Source organism: Microcebus murinus, chromosome 7 (genome assembly GCF_040939455.1).
Source record: "Microcebus murinus isolate Inina chromosome 7, M.murinus_Inina_mat1.0, whole genome shotgun sequence".
Lineage (NCBI taxonomy): Eukaryota > Metazoa > Chordata > Mammalia > Primates > Cheirogaleidae > Microcebus > Microcebus murinus.
The window spans coordinates 78,884,564-78,898,946 of NC_134110.1; the positions used below are offsets into that span (position 1 = coordinate 78,884,564).

The 14,383-nt window shown below is 39.7% G+C and overlaps 1 protein-coding gene across 5 annotated transcripts in view; it reads left to right on the forward strand.

Moving 5' to 3' along the window:
* The window catches only part of TPD52 (tumor protein D52), a 211,280-nt gene that overhangs the window by 106,103 nt on the left and 90,794 nt on the right, over nucleotides 1-14,383 (forward strand). For 4 of the 5 annotated variants that reach the window (XM_076005202.1, XM_076005199.1, XM_076005200.1 and 1 more), the window contains one exon: nucleotides 1,244-1,779. In XM_076005202.1, the coding sequence (XP_075861317.1) occupies nucleotides 1,244-1,363 (120 nt within the window). In that variant the 3' untranslated portion in view covers nucleotides 1,364-1,779. Of the gene's footprint in view, nucleotides 1-1,243; nucleotides 9,028-14,383 lie in introns of those variants that run through there. The other variant, XM_012739995.3, reaches the window with a different exon arrangement.

Consider the following 14,383-nt stretch of genomic DNA (forward strand, 5'->3'; position numbering starts at 1 on the left):
GTCACTGACTGGTTTCTTAATGTTAGTTGTCCTGTTGGATAATCATGAGATGTAACACAGTGAGAGAGCATAGATACATCTGTGTTGAAGAGGGTAAAGTGACATGTTATGTGTAAGGGTTTTGAAAAGCATAAAATATTGTATAAATGTAAGGCAGGATATATTCATTCAAATAAACAATTATTGACAAAATTTCAGTACGTAGCTTGGAGTTGTGCTTCTAGGGTAATCAAACTATAATGTGCACAGGAATCACCTGGGGATCTTTTTTTTTTTTTTTTTTTGAGACAGAGTCTGTCTCACTCTTGCCCAGGCTAGAGTGAGTGCCGTGGCATCAGCCTGGCTCACAGCAACCTCAATCTCCTGGGCTCAAGCAATCCTCCTGCCTCAGCCTCCTGAGTAGCTGGGACTACAGGCATGCACCACCATGTCTGGCTAAGTTATATATATATATATATATATATATATATATATATATATATATATATATATATATATATATATATTTTTAGTTGGCAATTAATTTCTTTCTATTTTTAGTCGAGACAGAGTCTCTCTCTTGCTCAGGCTGGTCTCAAACTCCTGAGCTCAAACAGTCCTCCCACCTCAGCCTCCCAGAGTGCTAGGATTACAGGTGTGAGCTACCGTGCCTGGCCCACCTGGGGATCTTTTTAAACTCTATTTGGAGTTGAGTTGGGGGTCGAGGGGATGTCTGAGATTCTGCATTTCTAACAAGATCCCAGGTGATGTTGGGTATGTAGGTCCTTGGACCACACTTTAAGTAGTAAAAGGTTAGAAAGCTTTACTGTAACTGGGAAAAATACATACATTATCTTTGTTGTACTCAATAATATTTCTTGAATGAGTGTAGCTGAATGAACACTTTGATGCAATACAAAATGTTATCCAAGTATAAAGAAAGTTCATAGATATTTTAAAGTAATAGACCTTACAAAGTTTTTTAGACAGATTTCCATGTGAAGAACAATTAGCAGACAGGGAGAAAAAAGGAGAAAGTATAGAATTTACCAGTCTGAGTAGTTCAAAAAAGAATGCATAAGTTTTGCTATGAAACCACAGTCAACATTACAACAGTACTAAATTCCATACATACATACTAATCACTGAGCTATTAGGTTCCTGATTTATTTGTTCTTGAAAGTAAAATTACAGTTACTTTATGCAGAATCAGCTAATTTTATGTTTCATGATGTCTTTTCCTTTTATGAACTTTTTTTAAAAGTCCAAAGTAGGGGGAACCAAGCCTGCTGGCGGTGATTTTGGAGAAGTCTTGAATTCAACTGCAAATGCTAGTGCCACCGCCACGGAGCCTCTTCCAGAACCCACACAGGAGAGCCTGTGAGATTCCTACCTTTGTTCTGCTACCCACTGCCAGATGCTGCAAGCAAGATCCAAGCACATCTTGTCAACATTCATTGTCATGAATTTCTACCAGATGTGCTTTTATTTAGCTTTACATATTCCTTTGACCAAATAGTTTGTGGGTTAAACAAAATGAAAATATCTTCACCTCTATTCCTAGGCAACACCCTTTAATGTGTATTTAAGGCCCTTTATTTAGGAAACACCATTATTAAAAACACTTATAGTACCTGGGGACACTCACTAGAAGGATCTAAGAAGCTGCAGGTTGTCATAGTCACTTTCTTACTTTGCAAAATTGCTCTAGATGTGGGATGCCAGTTTGGCTTCTACAAGATTTCCTTTTCTCTTTGAATCTCTGTATATTTGATTCCTAATTAAAATTGTTCTTTAACATTTTCTGATTCCTAGTTATTAAAAGTTTGCGTATATTTTCTTTACCTTTAAGGGAAGAGCTACCAGCTACAAATAGGTATTTTGGAATAAACACTGTTTAGGTACAAGGTACACATCTTGGGTATCTGAAGACACCAGATTAGCATAAACAGCTCTCCATCTAATTTGTTACAGTTTTGTAAGTGACAATGTGTACAATAATCAAACTTGTAGGTGATGAGAGTAGAACTCCTCTCCCCTCCATCCTTGTCTCCATTTATGACAGTAACCATTTCAGTGTACTGGTTACTATGTCACTCATATCAACTAATTTTTTACCAGGTTAAAATTCTAGTTTGAGTAAATTGACAAAATAACATTCTGAATCAAGCATATTGTATTATCAGTAGGTTAAAATATAAGCATTCTTGTCAATTCAAACTGAAAGTCTTTTAGATCTAGATTGCTGTAAAAACACCAAAATCAATCACATTAGGTGAAACATTGTTGTCTTCATTTAATCCATTTAGCACCATTTAAAATAAGCACACAGAGTTATAAGACTAATATAACTTGAGCATTTTTTGTACTAAGGGGTTGGTGATAACTCCTGAGGTTGTAAAGCATTAATAAAAATCAACTCATCATTTTTCTACTTAGTTTGTTTTCAATGTGTTAGAAGTTGTAAAAGGATACTGTAGACACTGCCTCTTTTTTTTTGAGAACTGAGCGTTGGGGCTGAGTGAATCATGGCCTCTGGACGAATTTGCAGAGGCCAAGGTACTCAATTCTAATAACTACTTACACATCACCACCACTTTTGCTTTATGCTGTATATGTTTATGGCCTACAATGTTGTATTTGTTATTTATCAAGTTGTGGTTGTTTTATTGTTTATGCCAAATGTTAACTGCCAAGCTTGGAGTGACCTAAAGCATTTTTTAAAAGCATGGCTAGATTTACTTCAGGATAAATTATCTTATGAAAACCAAATTTGAAAAGCCACAAGTGTTGATTGTTATGAAATAACATGTTGCCATTCTTGATTGCTAGAGCTTTTTTGTTAGCATTTTGGATGCAATTAAAACTATGCTCTATTACATGTGAAAAGCTTAGTAAATTCTGTATATCAATAGTATAGGTCTTAATATTTATTATGAGACCAATGGTCCGGAAAAAGCTTGTTGTGTTAAAGAATCAACTGTTGTCTATGATAAAAAAAAAAGAGTTTTTTAACCATCCATTTTAAATCATTGCTTAATGGTATCATATTAACATATTCTAAATAATTTCCTTTTAGAGGATTTAAGGTAAAGGTTGTTGAAGCATTGTCCCCAAAAAGTGGATCTGCAGAAATTTATCTTTCTATGGAAATATTGTGGTGATTCAACATAACTGTTAAATTATTTTCTGCCAACTAGTCTTTAATTTTTTTTATTCCAACATCTTTTTATCACATTGTTTCTTGGGTGTCCTGCCCTATTACTATCTTTTCAACAAGGCAAAATTGAGTGAGATGGCAGTTTTAGTTGAGGAAAAATATCCTCAAATCCCTTTATGGCCCAATTGGGGGGGAAATGATAGAAATAGGGGTGGGAAGTGGGATGGGTATACATAGTGCGTATTGGGGATGGTTGTGAAAGAAGAAATTGGAGAATCACTTTTCTAGACATCTACATACATTTAATCTAAAATAAAAATTAATCTATTGTAAAGTACTCTGCCCCTTAAAGAAGTAGTACAAAGAGTGAAGATGAATTTAGAAAAATAGACATAGATTTAGACTTATTCAAAATGGTCTTTGTAGCAGATTCAACATGAATTCACACATATTTAAGGAATTTGAAACAGTAATTAATGGAAATACTAGAAAGAAGTCCTGGTTATTGTGTTTTTTGTTTAACACTGGAAGAAAACAAGAGCATGAAATCTCAGATATTTAAGGACTCAAAAAGTGCAAAAGAAAATATCCCTGAAGATAATTCCTTTCTTACAAAAAGGGATGTCCTTAATTTAAACTTTGTGGGAAATAAAGCAAGAATTCTTATGCTTATGAGGCCAAGTGACTGGATGGAAGAGAATAGAACTCAGTAATTGGATTATCATTGTAGCATCTCAAAGTAACTTGAAATAGGGGAAGAAAATGTTTAATTTGGACTGTTTCTGGATCTGTTAAAATATACATACTGTCTATTTTTTTGTATAGTATTTGAAAACAATAAAAATTCTATGATTTGGGTATGGGTTCTTTTGTATGTATTACCTGTCTGTTAAGGAAAGGGGCAAGCCTATTATGCATCCTCTCTCCAAACCCTTCATGTTCTGGATATGTAAAGAAACCATGAAAAATCCTATTGAATCAACATATCAAGGCTGGGCGCAGTAGCTCACACTTGTAATCCTGGCACTCTGGGAGGCTGAGGCGGGCGAATCGCTCAAGGTCAGGAGTTCAAAACCAGCCTGAGCAAGAGCGAGACCCTCGTCTCTACTAAAAATAGAAATTAATTGGCCAACTAAAAATATATAGAAAAAATTAGCCGGGCATGGTGGCGCGTGCCTGTAGTTCCAGCTACTTGGGAGGCTGAGGCAGAAGGATTGCTTGAGCCCAGGAGTTGGAGGTTGCTGTGAGCTAGGCTGACACCATGGTACTCTAGCCTGGGCAACAGAGTGAGACTCTTGTCTCAAGGAAAAAAAAAAAAAAACAACAAAAAATCAAGCAAAACTGAAAAAGCTACATGCTGGCTACCAAAAGGCACTTATTAACTAACTTTTTTGCTGCATATGTGCCAGAGGAGATGCTACATATGTTTGTCGAGATCATGTGTTTCTTTTTCATTTTTGGGGGGTGAAGATGGGGGAGGGTCTCACTATGTTGCCCAGGCTGGCCTCAGACTCTTGGGCTCCAGTGAGCCTCCTACTTCAGCCTCCAAAGTAGCTGAGACTACAGACCTGTGCCCTTGTGCCCAGTCATGTGTTTCTTCATAGCTCTTAAAGTCCAGATGAATAATTACATTTTTGCCCATAGTGAAGAGACCCTTGGCCATTGATTTGTCATTTTTAATGACATTCTAATTGGATTAATTATAGAGACCACATGTGGATCACAGTTAATATAAACCAGTATCACTTTTAAATAAACCTGCAAAGCTTAGTTTTCACAATTTCCCTATTGTCTGAGATAACAATGAACCAAAAGGCTTTTCACTCTTAAGTTTGCAAGCCCTCAGTGGGTAGGGCCTGCATATGCTATCACCTGCCAGGATTTCATACTTAAATCCTATTTGGCAACTAAAATTCTTGCCAGTTCTTATATGTAACTTTGATGTCAGTCACTGAGGTTGTTAGTAGTGTGATTATTTGATGGTTTTTGTACAACACAGTAAAAAACCAGACACAATTTTGTTGTTTCAATATTTGTAAGTGGATATGATCTTTCACGGTAACATTCTCCACTTCAACACATGCTTTAAAGTTTTCCTTGGTTTCTAGGATTCTTATTTAACAGTTTCACTATTTTTTAGTATTAGTGTTCTTCCAATTCCTCAAATGCTATCCCCCAGTTACCTTCTACATCAGTGGTCCCCAATCCTTTTGGCATCAGGGACCAGGTTCATGGAAGACAGTTTTCCAGAGGTGGGAGTGGTTTGGGGGGATGGTTTCAGCATGATTCAAGCACATATCATTCATTGTACAAACTCTCTACTAATTATAATCTGTATTTGCAGCCACTCTCCAGCGTTAGCATCACCGCCTCAGCTCCACCTCAGATCAGGCATTAGATTCTCATAAGGAGCGTGCAACCTAGATCCCTTGCATGTGCAGTTTACAGTAGGCTTCAAGCTCCTGTAAGAATCTAATGCCAATGTTGATCTGACAGGAGGTGGAGCTTATGCCGATGATGCAGGTGATGGGGAGCAGCTGTAAATACAGATGACACTTTGAACACCCACCACTGCTCACCTCATGCTATGCAGACCCATTCCCAACAGGGCTGGTCCGTGGCCTGGGTGTTGGGGACTGTGATTTCTACATGATCCTCTTAGTGATCTTATCTATTTCTATGGCTGAAATGACTACCTCTAGAATGATACTAGTAGCTCCCGAATCTGTACCTCCAGACATTATCCCAGGTTTGCGTATGTAGTTAAGAGGCATGAATTTCTAATAACTTCATGTCATCTCCACCTATAACTACTATTCACTGAGCTTTCAGGAAGTGCCTGGGCATTTTACACTTATCACCTTTAATTCTTTACTCAGGTACGTGGCAGTGTCAATATTTTGTAGATGAAACATAGCCAGTAGATGTAAAGTATCACATTTCTTAGTAGACTTGAACTATTTTCTTTGCCATCTGCCATTACTAATATTTTTGCAATGTGTGTTAACAATTTGGAAGCTACATGAGAAAAAAAGAGGCTTATATTTTTAATAAAGCAAGAAGTTGTAATTAAAGCAGGATCAGAACTCTTAAGATGCCATGAAGATGTGGAAACACTGCCATTACGGCCCATATCACTGTTCGTGCTTGTATAGACAAGTAGAGTCTGCAGACATCCTGCTTGACTTGCTTGGTACTTCATAGTTCCTCTCATTTGATGCTTCTGATGCTCTACCAAAGGCAGACAGTTTTAAGGCATAACTTGAAGTCAGCTGACACAAATTCTACATTTTAAAATCAGATGAATTCTGCATTTCATATATTTTTTAAAAATGTGTTTAATGTGAAAGTAACTGTCTGTCTACAAGTAAAATTGAAGGCTTCAAGATGATGTATCCTATCTTGTGAGTACATACATCCATCACCAAATACATTAAAAACTACAGGATTTGTCTCCAAATGCCTGTTGTCACAATCCTTCAGGAATTGTTATCTAGCTGAGATGGGACAAAAATATAAATACATCTGCTGAATTTTAGAGCTAGGACCTTAATAACCCCATTTGTTCTGTGCGTACTGATGTATTAATAGTTAAGTTTACAAAGCACTTCCTTAAACTTGGGACAGAGGGCAATAGCTTGGTTTTACAAATCAGCAACATTAAATTGTCCTGCTTAAGATCAGGATTAGAGTCAGGACTAGAACTCAGGGTTCTTAAAAGTCATTGGCTATGCTCTTTACAATTTACACTTTCTTCTGAAAGGAAGTGGAAGTAGCAACAGGCATAGATAATGCAAAATTGTTTTTAGAGTCCATTTATGGTCAAGGGAAATAGTTTAAGTGTCAAGAGGGAGAACTCACCTGGAGTAGAATTTATCTTAAACCCCCTGCTGAATTTGTAAGGACTTACCCAGGAGTTGGCTAGTAATAAATCTTACATGATCCATACAATTATACACCATTCCAAGGTCAATGTCCTGTATTCTTTTTTATTTTTATTTTTTTTGAGACAGAGTCTCACTTTGTTGCCCAGGCTAGAGTGAGTGCCTTGGCGTCAGCCTAGCTCACAGCAACCTCAAACTCCTGGCCTCGAGCAATCCTACTGCCTCAGCCTCCCAAGTAGCTGGGACTACAGGCATGTGCCACCATGCCCGGCTAATTTTTTCTATATATATTAGTTGGCCAATTAATTCTTTTCTATTTAGAGAAGGGTCTCGCCCTTGCTCAGGTTGGTTTCAAACTCCTGAGCTCACACGATCCGCCAGCCTCGGCCTCCCAGAGAGCTTCAGGATTACAGGCGGGAGCCACCGCGCCCGGCCCAATGTCCTGTATTCTGTATGCTGTCTATGCCATTAGTTTGAGAGCATCAGAAATTTAAAATCCATAGTCAAAGGCATTACTAAAATAAGGTCTGGCTGGACGTGGTGGCTCACACCTGTAATCTTAGCATTTTAGGAGGCCTAGGCTAGAGGATTGGTGGAGGCCAGGAATTCAAGACCAGCTTGAGCAAGAGCCAGACCCATCTCTACTAAACATGGAAAAATTAGCTGAGCGTGGTGGCCTCCGTTGCCTGCAGTCCCAGCTACTTTGGAGGCTGAGGCAGGAGAATTGCTTGAGCCCAGCAGTTTGAGGTTGTAGTGAGCTATGACACCACTGCACTCTAGCCCAAGAGACAGAGCAAGACCCTGTCTCAAAAATTCCTTATCTCAAAGTACTTGCAGATGAACTGGAAAGGAGTGTGTCACCTGCCCTTAGAATAATTAATTGCGGTTAAATATAAAACTGCCAGATAAAAGACAACTTAATTTGTAAACACCTCAGGTATGGTGTTAGGCCCAGTTTAGAAAAGGGTATGCAAATTCTGGGAATTACCATTGGGGGGAAAAGTGGAAGAACATAAAGAGTGTGGGGGAGTCTCCGGTGGAGCAATATTTGGGCACATTCCAAACTTCTTAATTCTCTAACAGGCATAGTAGCTATCTAGAAGTAACAAAACGTCTCAGAAAGACTAGTTTTGTAACGTAGATGGTGGATTGGCAAACAAGGACAAACGTGGATCCAGGGTTTCACAACTATTTCTCCAGCCATACCGTATGCCCAGTGCCAGGGGTACAAGAGCAAAGCTCCTGTTTTCACGGAGTTTACAAAGTTGGAAGAGTATACACTAAAGATTATTTCAAGTAAAGTATATGGTAAATTAGAAAGTGCTAAGTGGTATAGAAAAAAACAGGAGCTGGGCAGAGTGTTAATGGGGGGAGGGGAGCTTCCAATTCTAAATAGGTGAGCAAGGAGAACTTCATATTTGAGTAAAGACTGGAGGAGCGTGGGAGAGAGAGCCAGGCGGTCATCTAGAGGGGATATCCAGGCGAGGGGAACGGCAAACGTCACTTAACCAGAAGCTGCAAGAGACCAACGGGTGCCCAGCGCTGGGGAAGCGAAATTCCTGCAAGTTAAAAGCGCTTCCCACGCAAAGTTTAGCGGACCTCCTGCCACCAGCGATTTAACCCACCAATTTCAGCTTAAGTCCCCTCTGCCCTACGGTGCCTTCCCTGCCCGGTGGTACCAGACGTAACCAAGCCCGTCGGCCATAAGTGCGCTGCGGCAGGTGGGCGGGGCTGTTGTCGCTCCGCCCCGTAACCCGCGCGCTTACGGAGAGAAGGCCAAAGGTCAGAGGTTGTGAAGCTGTCATGGCGACCTTGTGCCGGACTCGTGCTGTGGCTGCCGAGAGCCGTTTTCTGCGAGTGTTTCTCTTCTCCAGGCCCTTTCGGAGCGCAGGCACTGAGAGTGGTTCTCAGAGTAAGAGTTCCGATTCTCAGGAGCCTAAGACGCAACCGGGCGGCTTCGCGAGCGCGCTGGAGCGGCACTCGGAGCTACAGCGGAAGGCAGAGGTGGGGCGGCCGAGGAGTCTCGGGAGACGCGCTGGTGACGCGGTGGGCGGGGTCGGGAGTCCGGGCGGAGCCCCGTGCGGGGAGTGGATCAAGGATTCCGGGGAGGGTCGCGGAGTTGGGCAGCCTCGTGGCCCAGCGGCCGGCCACTGTGATAAGAGCGTGTGGTTGGTGTTTTTCTTCCCTTCGTTGTACTTTTATACGGCATTTACGTGCTGGCCCGGCTCTGTCCACACTGTTCCGCGCGCGTCTTCCTGGGGCGAGTGCTGGTGGGGGGATACCAATGGGAGCGCTGCCGTTGAGTGGTCTAGGGCGACTCCTGGGGCTCTGAGGCGAACTGGACTCACCTGGGAGAGTCAGGGCTCTGCTCGGACGTGTTGTATGTACACCGTAGCTCCGGCTTGGAGCTTGGTGTCTGCCGCACAAGGCTCTTCATATACATTTATTAATTCAGTAGTTAGGTGAATGAGAGAATTTCCGTCTGTCTGAACTTGAACAAGTGATTTAACGTGTCAGCGCTTCACTTTCCTTTTCGGCAAATGATCTCTTTTTTTAAAAAAAGTTGAATATCCATCTGCCTCAGCCAATAGTTTTGTGAAATACCATAAAATTATAGATAAATGAAGTGGATGAAATAAACTAGAGTACAAGCCTGAGTATTTTTTTAAATAGTAGACTCAGAAGACAGGAAATTGAATTATATAAAAATAAACTCAATTTTTGTCTTTATCTCACTGGGGAGCAGTACCAAACAGTTCAGACCGACAATGTCCTGTATTACAGGGTCATTTTAGTAGTAATTATTATCAGAATTTTCCTAAAATCCGAGGATTAGAAGAAACCTGGTGTATTCGTTTTCTATTTTATGTTGTAACAAATTACCAAAGATTTAGTAGCTTAAAACAACAAGGAAATTTATTTGGGGGGGGGTTGTGAAGAATCTGAGGAGGTGAGAGATACAGGGCTAAAATCAGGGTTTGGGAGAGTTGTGTTTCTTTTTTGGGTTCTTGGGAGAATGTGTTTCCTTGCCTGTTGAGCTTGTGATGACTTCTGTTCTGCCTCCCTCTTCTGCTTTTGAGGTTCCTTGTGATTACATTGGGCCTACCCAGATAATCCAGGATAATCTCCCTATTTTAAGGTCAGCAGAGTAGCAACCTTAACTCCACAAGCAGTTTAATTCCTCTTTGCTATGGAAGGGAAATTTGTAATTAAACTTCTGGAGATTAGGATGTGGACATCATTAGCGGGACATTATTCTGTCTACCATACTAGGAGAGATCGTAAAATCTCAACAGAATAGCTATGGCTGACCTGAAGCCACCTAAGGGATAGGTGTTCGATTCTTTCTTAATGTAGTGCTTTGAGACTTTCAAAGTGCAGTAAGACAGGAAACATAAATACAGTTCAGTGCACCTCCAGATACTTGTATAGGAAAGGAATTTTCCTGTTTTTCACCTTCCAGCATTTCTCACTGATAATCTACTCCTATCCACAACATATTCCAAGCACCTGCAGAAACCCCCAGAAAACAATTCTTAAATTACTGAGCTAATTGTGGCAAGAGTGAAAATTGTAGCATCACATGTATATAGTAAGTGCTTGCAACTCATACAACAGGAATGTCTCTCATACTTTGTGGTTTCACATGGTAATCAGTAATAACTGTTTGTTTAATGAAGGAAACAACCAAATTGTTTAGAGTAACCAGTATTCCTTTTCTTTTCTAAGAGTTCTAATTGGGTTGTTCAGTTTTTTTTAGGAGGAGGCCAGGGTGTTTCCCGTCAGCCCCAGCACATCCGTTAGATTTGTTCAGTCTAGCTCTAGCTGAACAGTCTGACTGGGCAGTTGTTCTCCACCTAACACAGTTTAGAAAACATTATTCTACTAGATGGAGGGTAAATATGTTTGGTTTACTGTGTGGATTCACCAGTTTCTTGTTCACAATTCTTTGACATCTTGTTTTAATGGAAAGAAACTTCTCTAGGAAGGAGGGTATCAGGAGGCTGGGTTGTCTCTGTTCAACAAGTTTGCTTTGAAGAGTTTAGAGTTAGATGGACCCCTTTACTGTTTCTTAGTTGATAACCACTGACTCCAGTGCTCCCTGGTCCAGGTCATCACACACACTGTGGACCAAGTTTTCTTCCTAAAGTTGGACACCTCAGACTTTATGAGGTGATTTTTTTTTCCCTTGCGAATCCTGTAAACCTCTGTTCACACTGCCTACAAGATTAAATATGCAATAGTATATCTCTCTGTCATGGCATCAGAGGCCTGCCATCATTCAGGACTGTACCTGGCACAGAGGTTAAAAGCTTAGGCTCAGTTCCAGGTTGCCAGGATTCTGCCATCTTTCTAGCTGAGTGACTTTGGGCAACTTACTTAGCCTATCTGAGTTTGCTTTCTTATTCAGTGTGGAGATAATACTCTTAACTGTAGTTATTGGGAGATTTACGTGAAATAATACATTTAAAGTGCTCTCTTTTACTCAGTACAATTTAGCTTTTATGTGGCCCTAGCCATTTTTCCTCTAGCCTTTTGCTTTCTGAGGAATAGTTTCATAAAGATGTTTCCAGAACTGTACATTTCTTTGAACTCTCACTATTTTCTTAAATAATTAGTAGTAAAACTTTATTTTATTTTTAGAGACAGGGTCTTGCTTTGTTGTCCAGGCTGGAGTGCAGTGGTACAGTCATAGTTCACTGTAGCCTGGGACACCTGGGCTCAAGTGATCCTCCTGCCTCAGCCTCCCAAGGTGCTGGGATTACAGGTGTGAGCCACTGCCCCCAGCCCAGTAATAAACTTTAATTTATCAAACTGTATAAGTTCATAGTTGTAATAGATGTACCACACTGGTGGATAGATGTACCACACTGGTGGATGTTGATAACAGGGGAGACTATGAATGTTTGGATACAGGGGGTATATAGGATATCTCTGTGCTGTCCTCTCAATTTTGCTGTGAACCTAAAACTACTCTAAAAATTTCTCTCTCTCTTTTTTTTTTTTTTTAAAGAGACAAGGTCTTGCTCTGTAGCCCATGCTGGAGTGCAGTGACGAGATCATAGCTCACTGTAATCCTTGAACTCCTGGGCTCAATTGATCCTTCCCCTCTGGCTCCCAAAGTGTTGGGACTACAGGCATAAATCACTATACCCTGCCTTAAAGTTTCTTGTGCATTTTTTTAAACAATAAGATATTTAAAAATGTAAGTAGGTATGTGCTTCAACTAGAGGTCTAGCTGTGACATTCAAAGAGAGGATAAAAATCAAGTTTTTCACAGCAAACAATCCCAAACTAGACAAATAAAAACCTTGCACATGCCATTCTGTTTAATCCCAAATTTAAGGACATTTGTAATTACTAGTATGTTAACTTGTGGTATGAGAGTAACATGTGACACATCAGAATACAGGTTTTTCTGACTTTTCCCCCGAATAGAATGTAAGTTTCAGTAAGGCAGAGACCTTGTCTCTCTTATTCTGTTAAGTTCCCAGTGCCCAGCACAGTGCTTGACTGATAGTGAGCACTCAGTAAATATTTGCCAAATGTGTGAATGAATGAATAGTACACATGGTATATATTTTAACTTCAGTTATATCTGGTCTGTCTTTGAATTGTGATGTGTGTGACTGTTCACAAATAGTTATACAAGTGAGAATAGTACAAGCTCGAGTATGTCAGATAAATGTGCCTGTCCAGAGTAATACTTGAACAAACATAAGTGTAAGAGTAATAAGAAAACTGAAACTACCACATTAGTTTTAATTTTAGTGTTTATTGGAAGTTTTTGGTGCTTTCCTAACATATTTATGATGAGGAATATGAGCAATTGTTAGGTGTTAATGGGGATTCAACTTGCAGAAAAAACCTCTTTACTCTTGTAAGTTTCTGAATCTATTTAATTGAAGAATATCCTGAGATTATAAGATGAATAAATACTATTTGTGTGATTAGTATTTTTGAAAAAAATATTAAGCTAATTGGTTTTTTTGCTTTGTTTCTTTTTTTTTTTTTTTTGAGACAAAGTCTTCCCCTGTTGCTCAGGCTAGAGTTCTGTGGCATCAGCCTAGCTCACAGCAACCTCAAACTCCTGGGCTCAGCAATCCTTCTGCTTCAGCTCCCGCGTAGCTGGGACTTACGGGCATGTGCCACCATGCCCAGCTAATTTTTTCTATACATTTTTAATTGGCCAATAATTTCTTTCTATTTATAGTAGACACAGGGTCTCACTCTTGCTCAGGCTGGTTTCGACCTCCTGACCTTGAATGATCCCCTGCCTTGGTCTCCCAGAGTGCTAGGATTACAGGTGTGAGCCACCACACCCGGCCTAGTATATGACTTTGAGTATTTTTCTTTATCATTACGTATATCTGATTATAAAAATATTTGGTTGGTATTCTATGATATGGATGTAGCATAATTTATTTAACCAGAAAGACCTTCATTAATGAGCTTTTTAGGTTGTTCCTGTTTTTTTTTTGTCTACCATAGACAATGTTACAGTGAACATTTTTATTTTTTGCGTGCTTAATGGGAGTATATTTGTAGGATCTGTGTTGGGTAAAAGTATATATACAATTTGAATTTTGATAGATATAGCCTGTTTATACTAAATTTCACTTAGTATAATGCCTGTTTTTTTCACCCCCTCAATCAACAGAAGGACTATAATAGGTAGATTTTCTTGATATTGGTCAACCAAAACAAAATACAGAATTGGAAACTGGTGGCCGGGCTGGTGGCTCATACCTGTAATTCTAGCACTTTGGAAGGCCAAGGCTGGAGGATTGCTTCAGCTCAGGAATTAGAGACTAGCCTGAACAAGAGGGAGACTCCATCTCTACTAAAAATAGAAAAATTAGCTAGGCGTGGTAGCGGGCTCCTGTAGTCCCAGCTACTTGGGAGGCTGAGGCAGGAGCATCACTTGTTAGGTGTTAGCATCACTTGAGCCCAGGAGTTTGAGGGTGCAGTGAGCTATGATGATGCCACTGCACTCAGGGCAATGGAGTGAGGCCTGTCTCAAAAAATAAATACATAAAATAAAAATGCAAACTGGGATTATTATCCTTTAGTTTTTGATTTTTATGATAACTCTGTTCCTATTTTTTGACTTCATAGTAAAAGAATGCTATTAATTTGAACTCATAAAATACACTTACACTAACAAAATACATTTACTAAGTATATATTGGGGTTCTGTGTAAGATTACATTTGTAAAATGGCTTCTGCTTAAAAATATTTTTGAAGATAAAGTTTGCTGTTCCTTAAACAAATCATTTTTTCTTTACCTTTACCCTGGAATTAGCTTCCCTGCCTGCAAATTCCATTGTAAAAATCACCTCTTCTATTAGGCCTTTC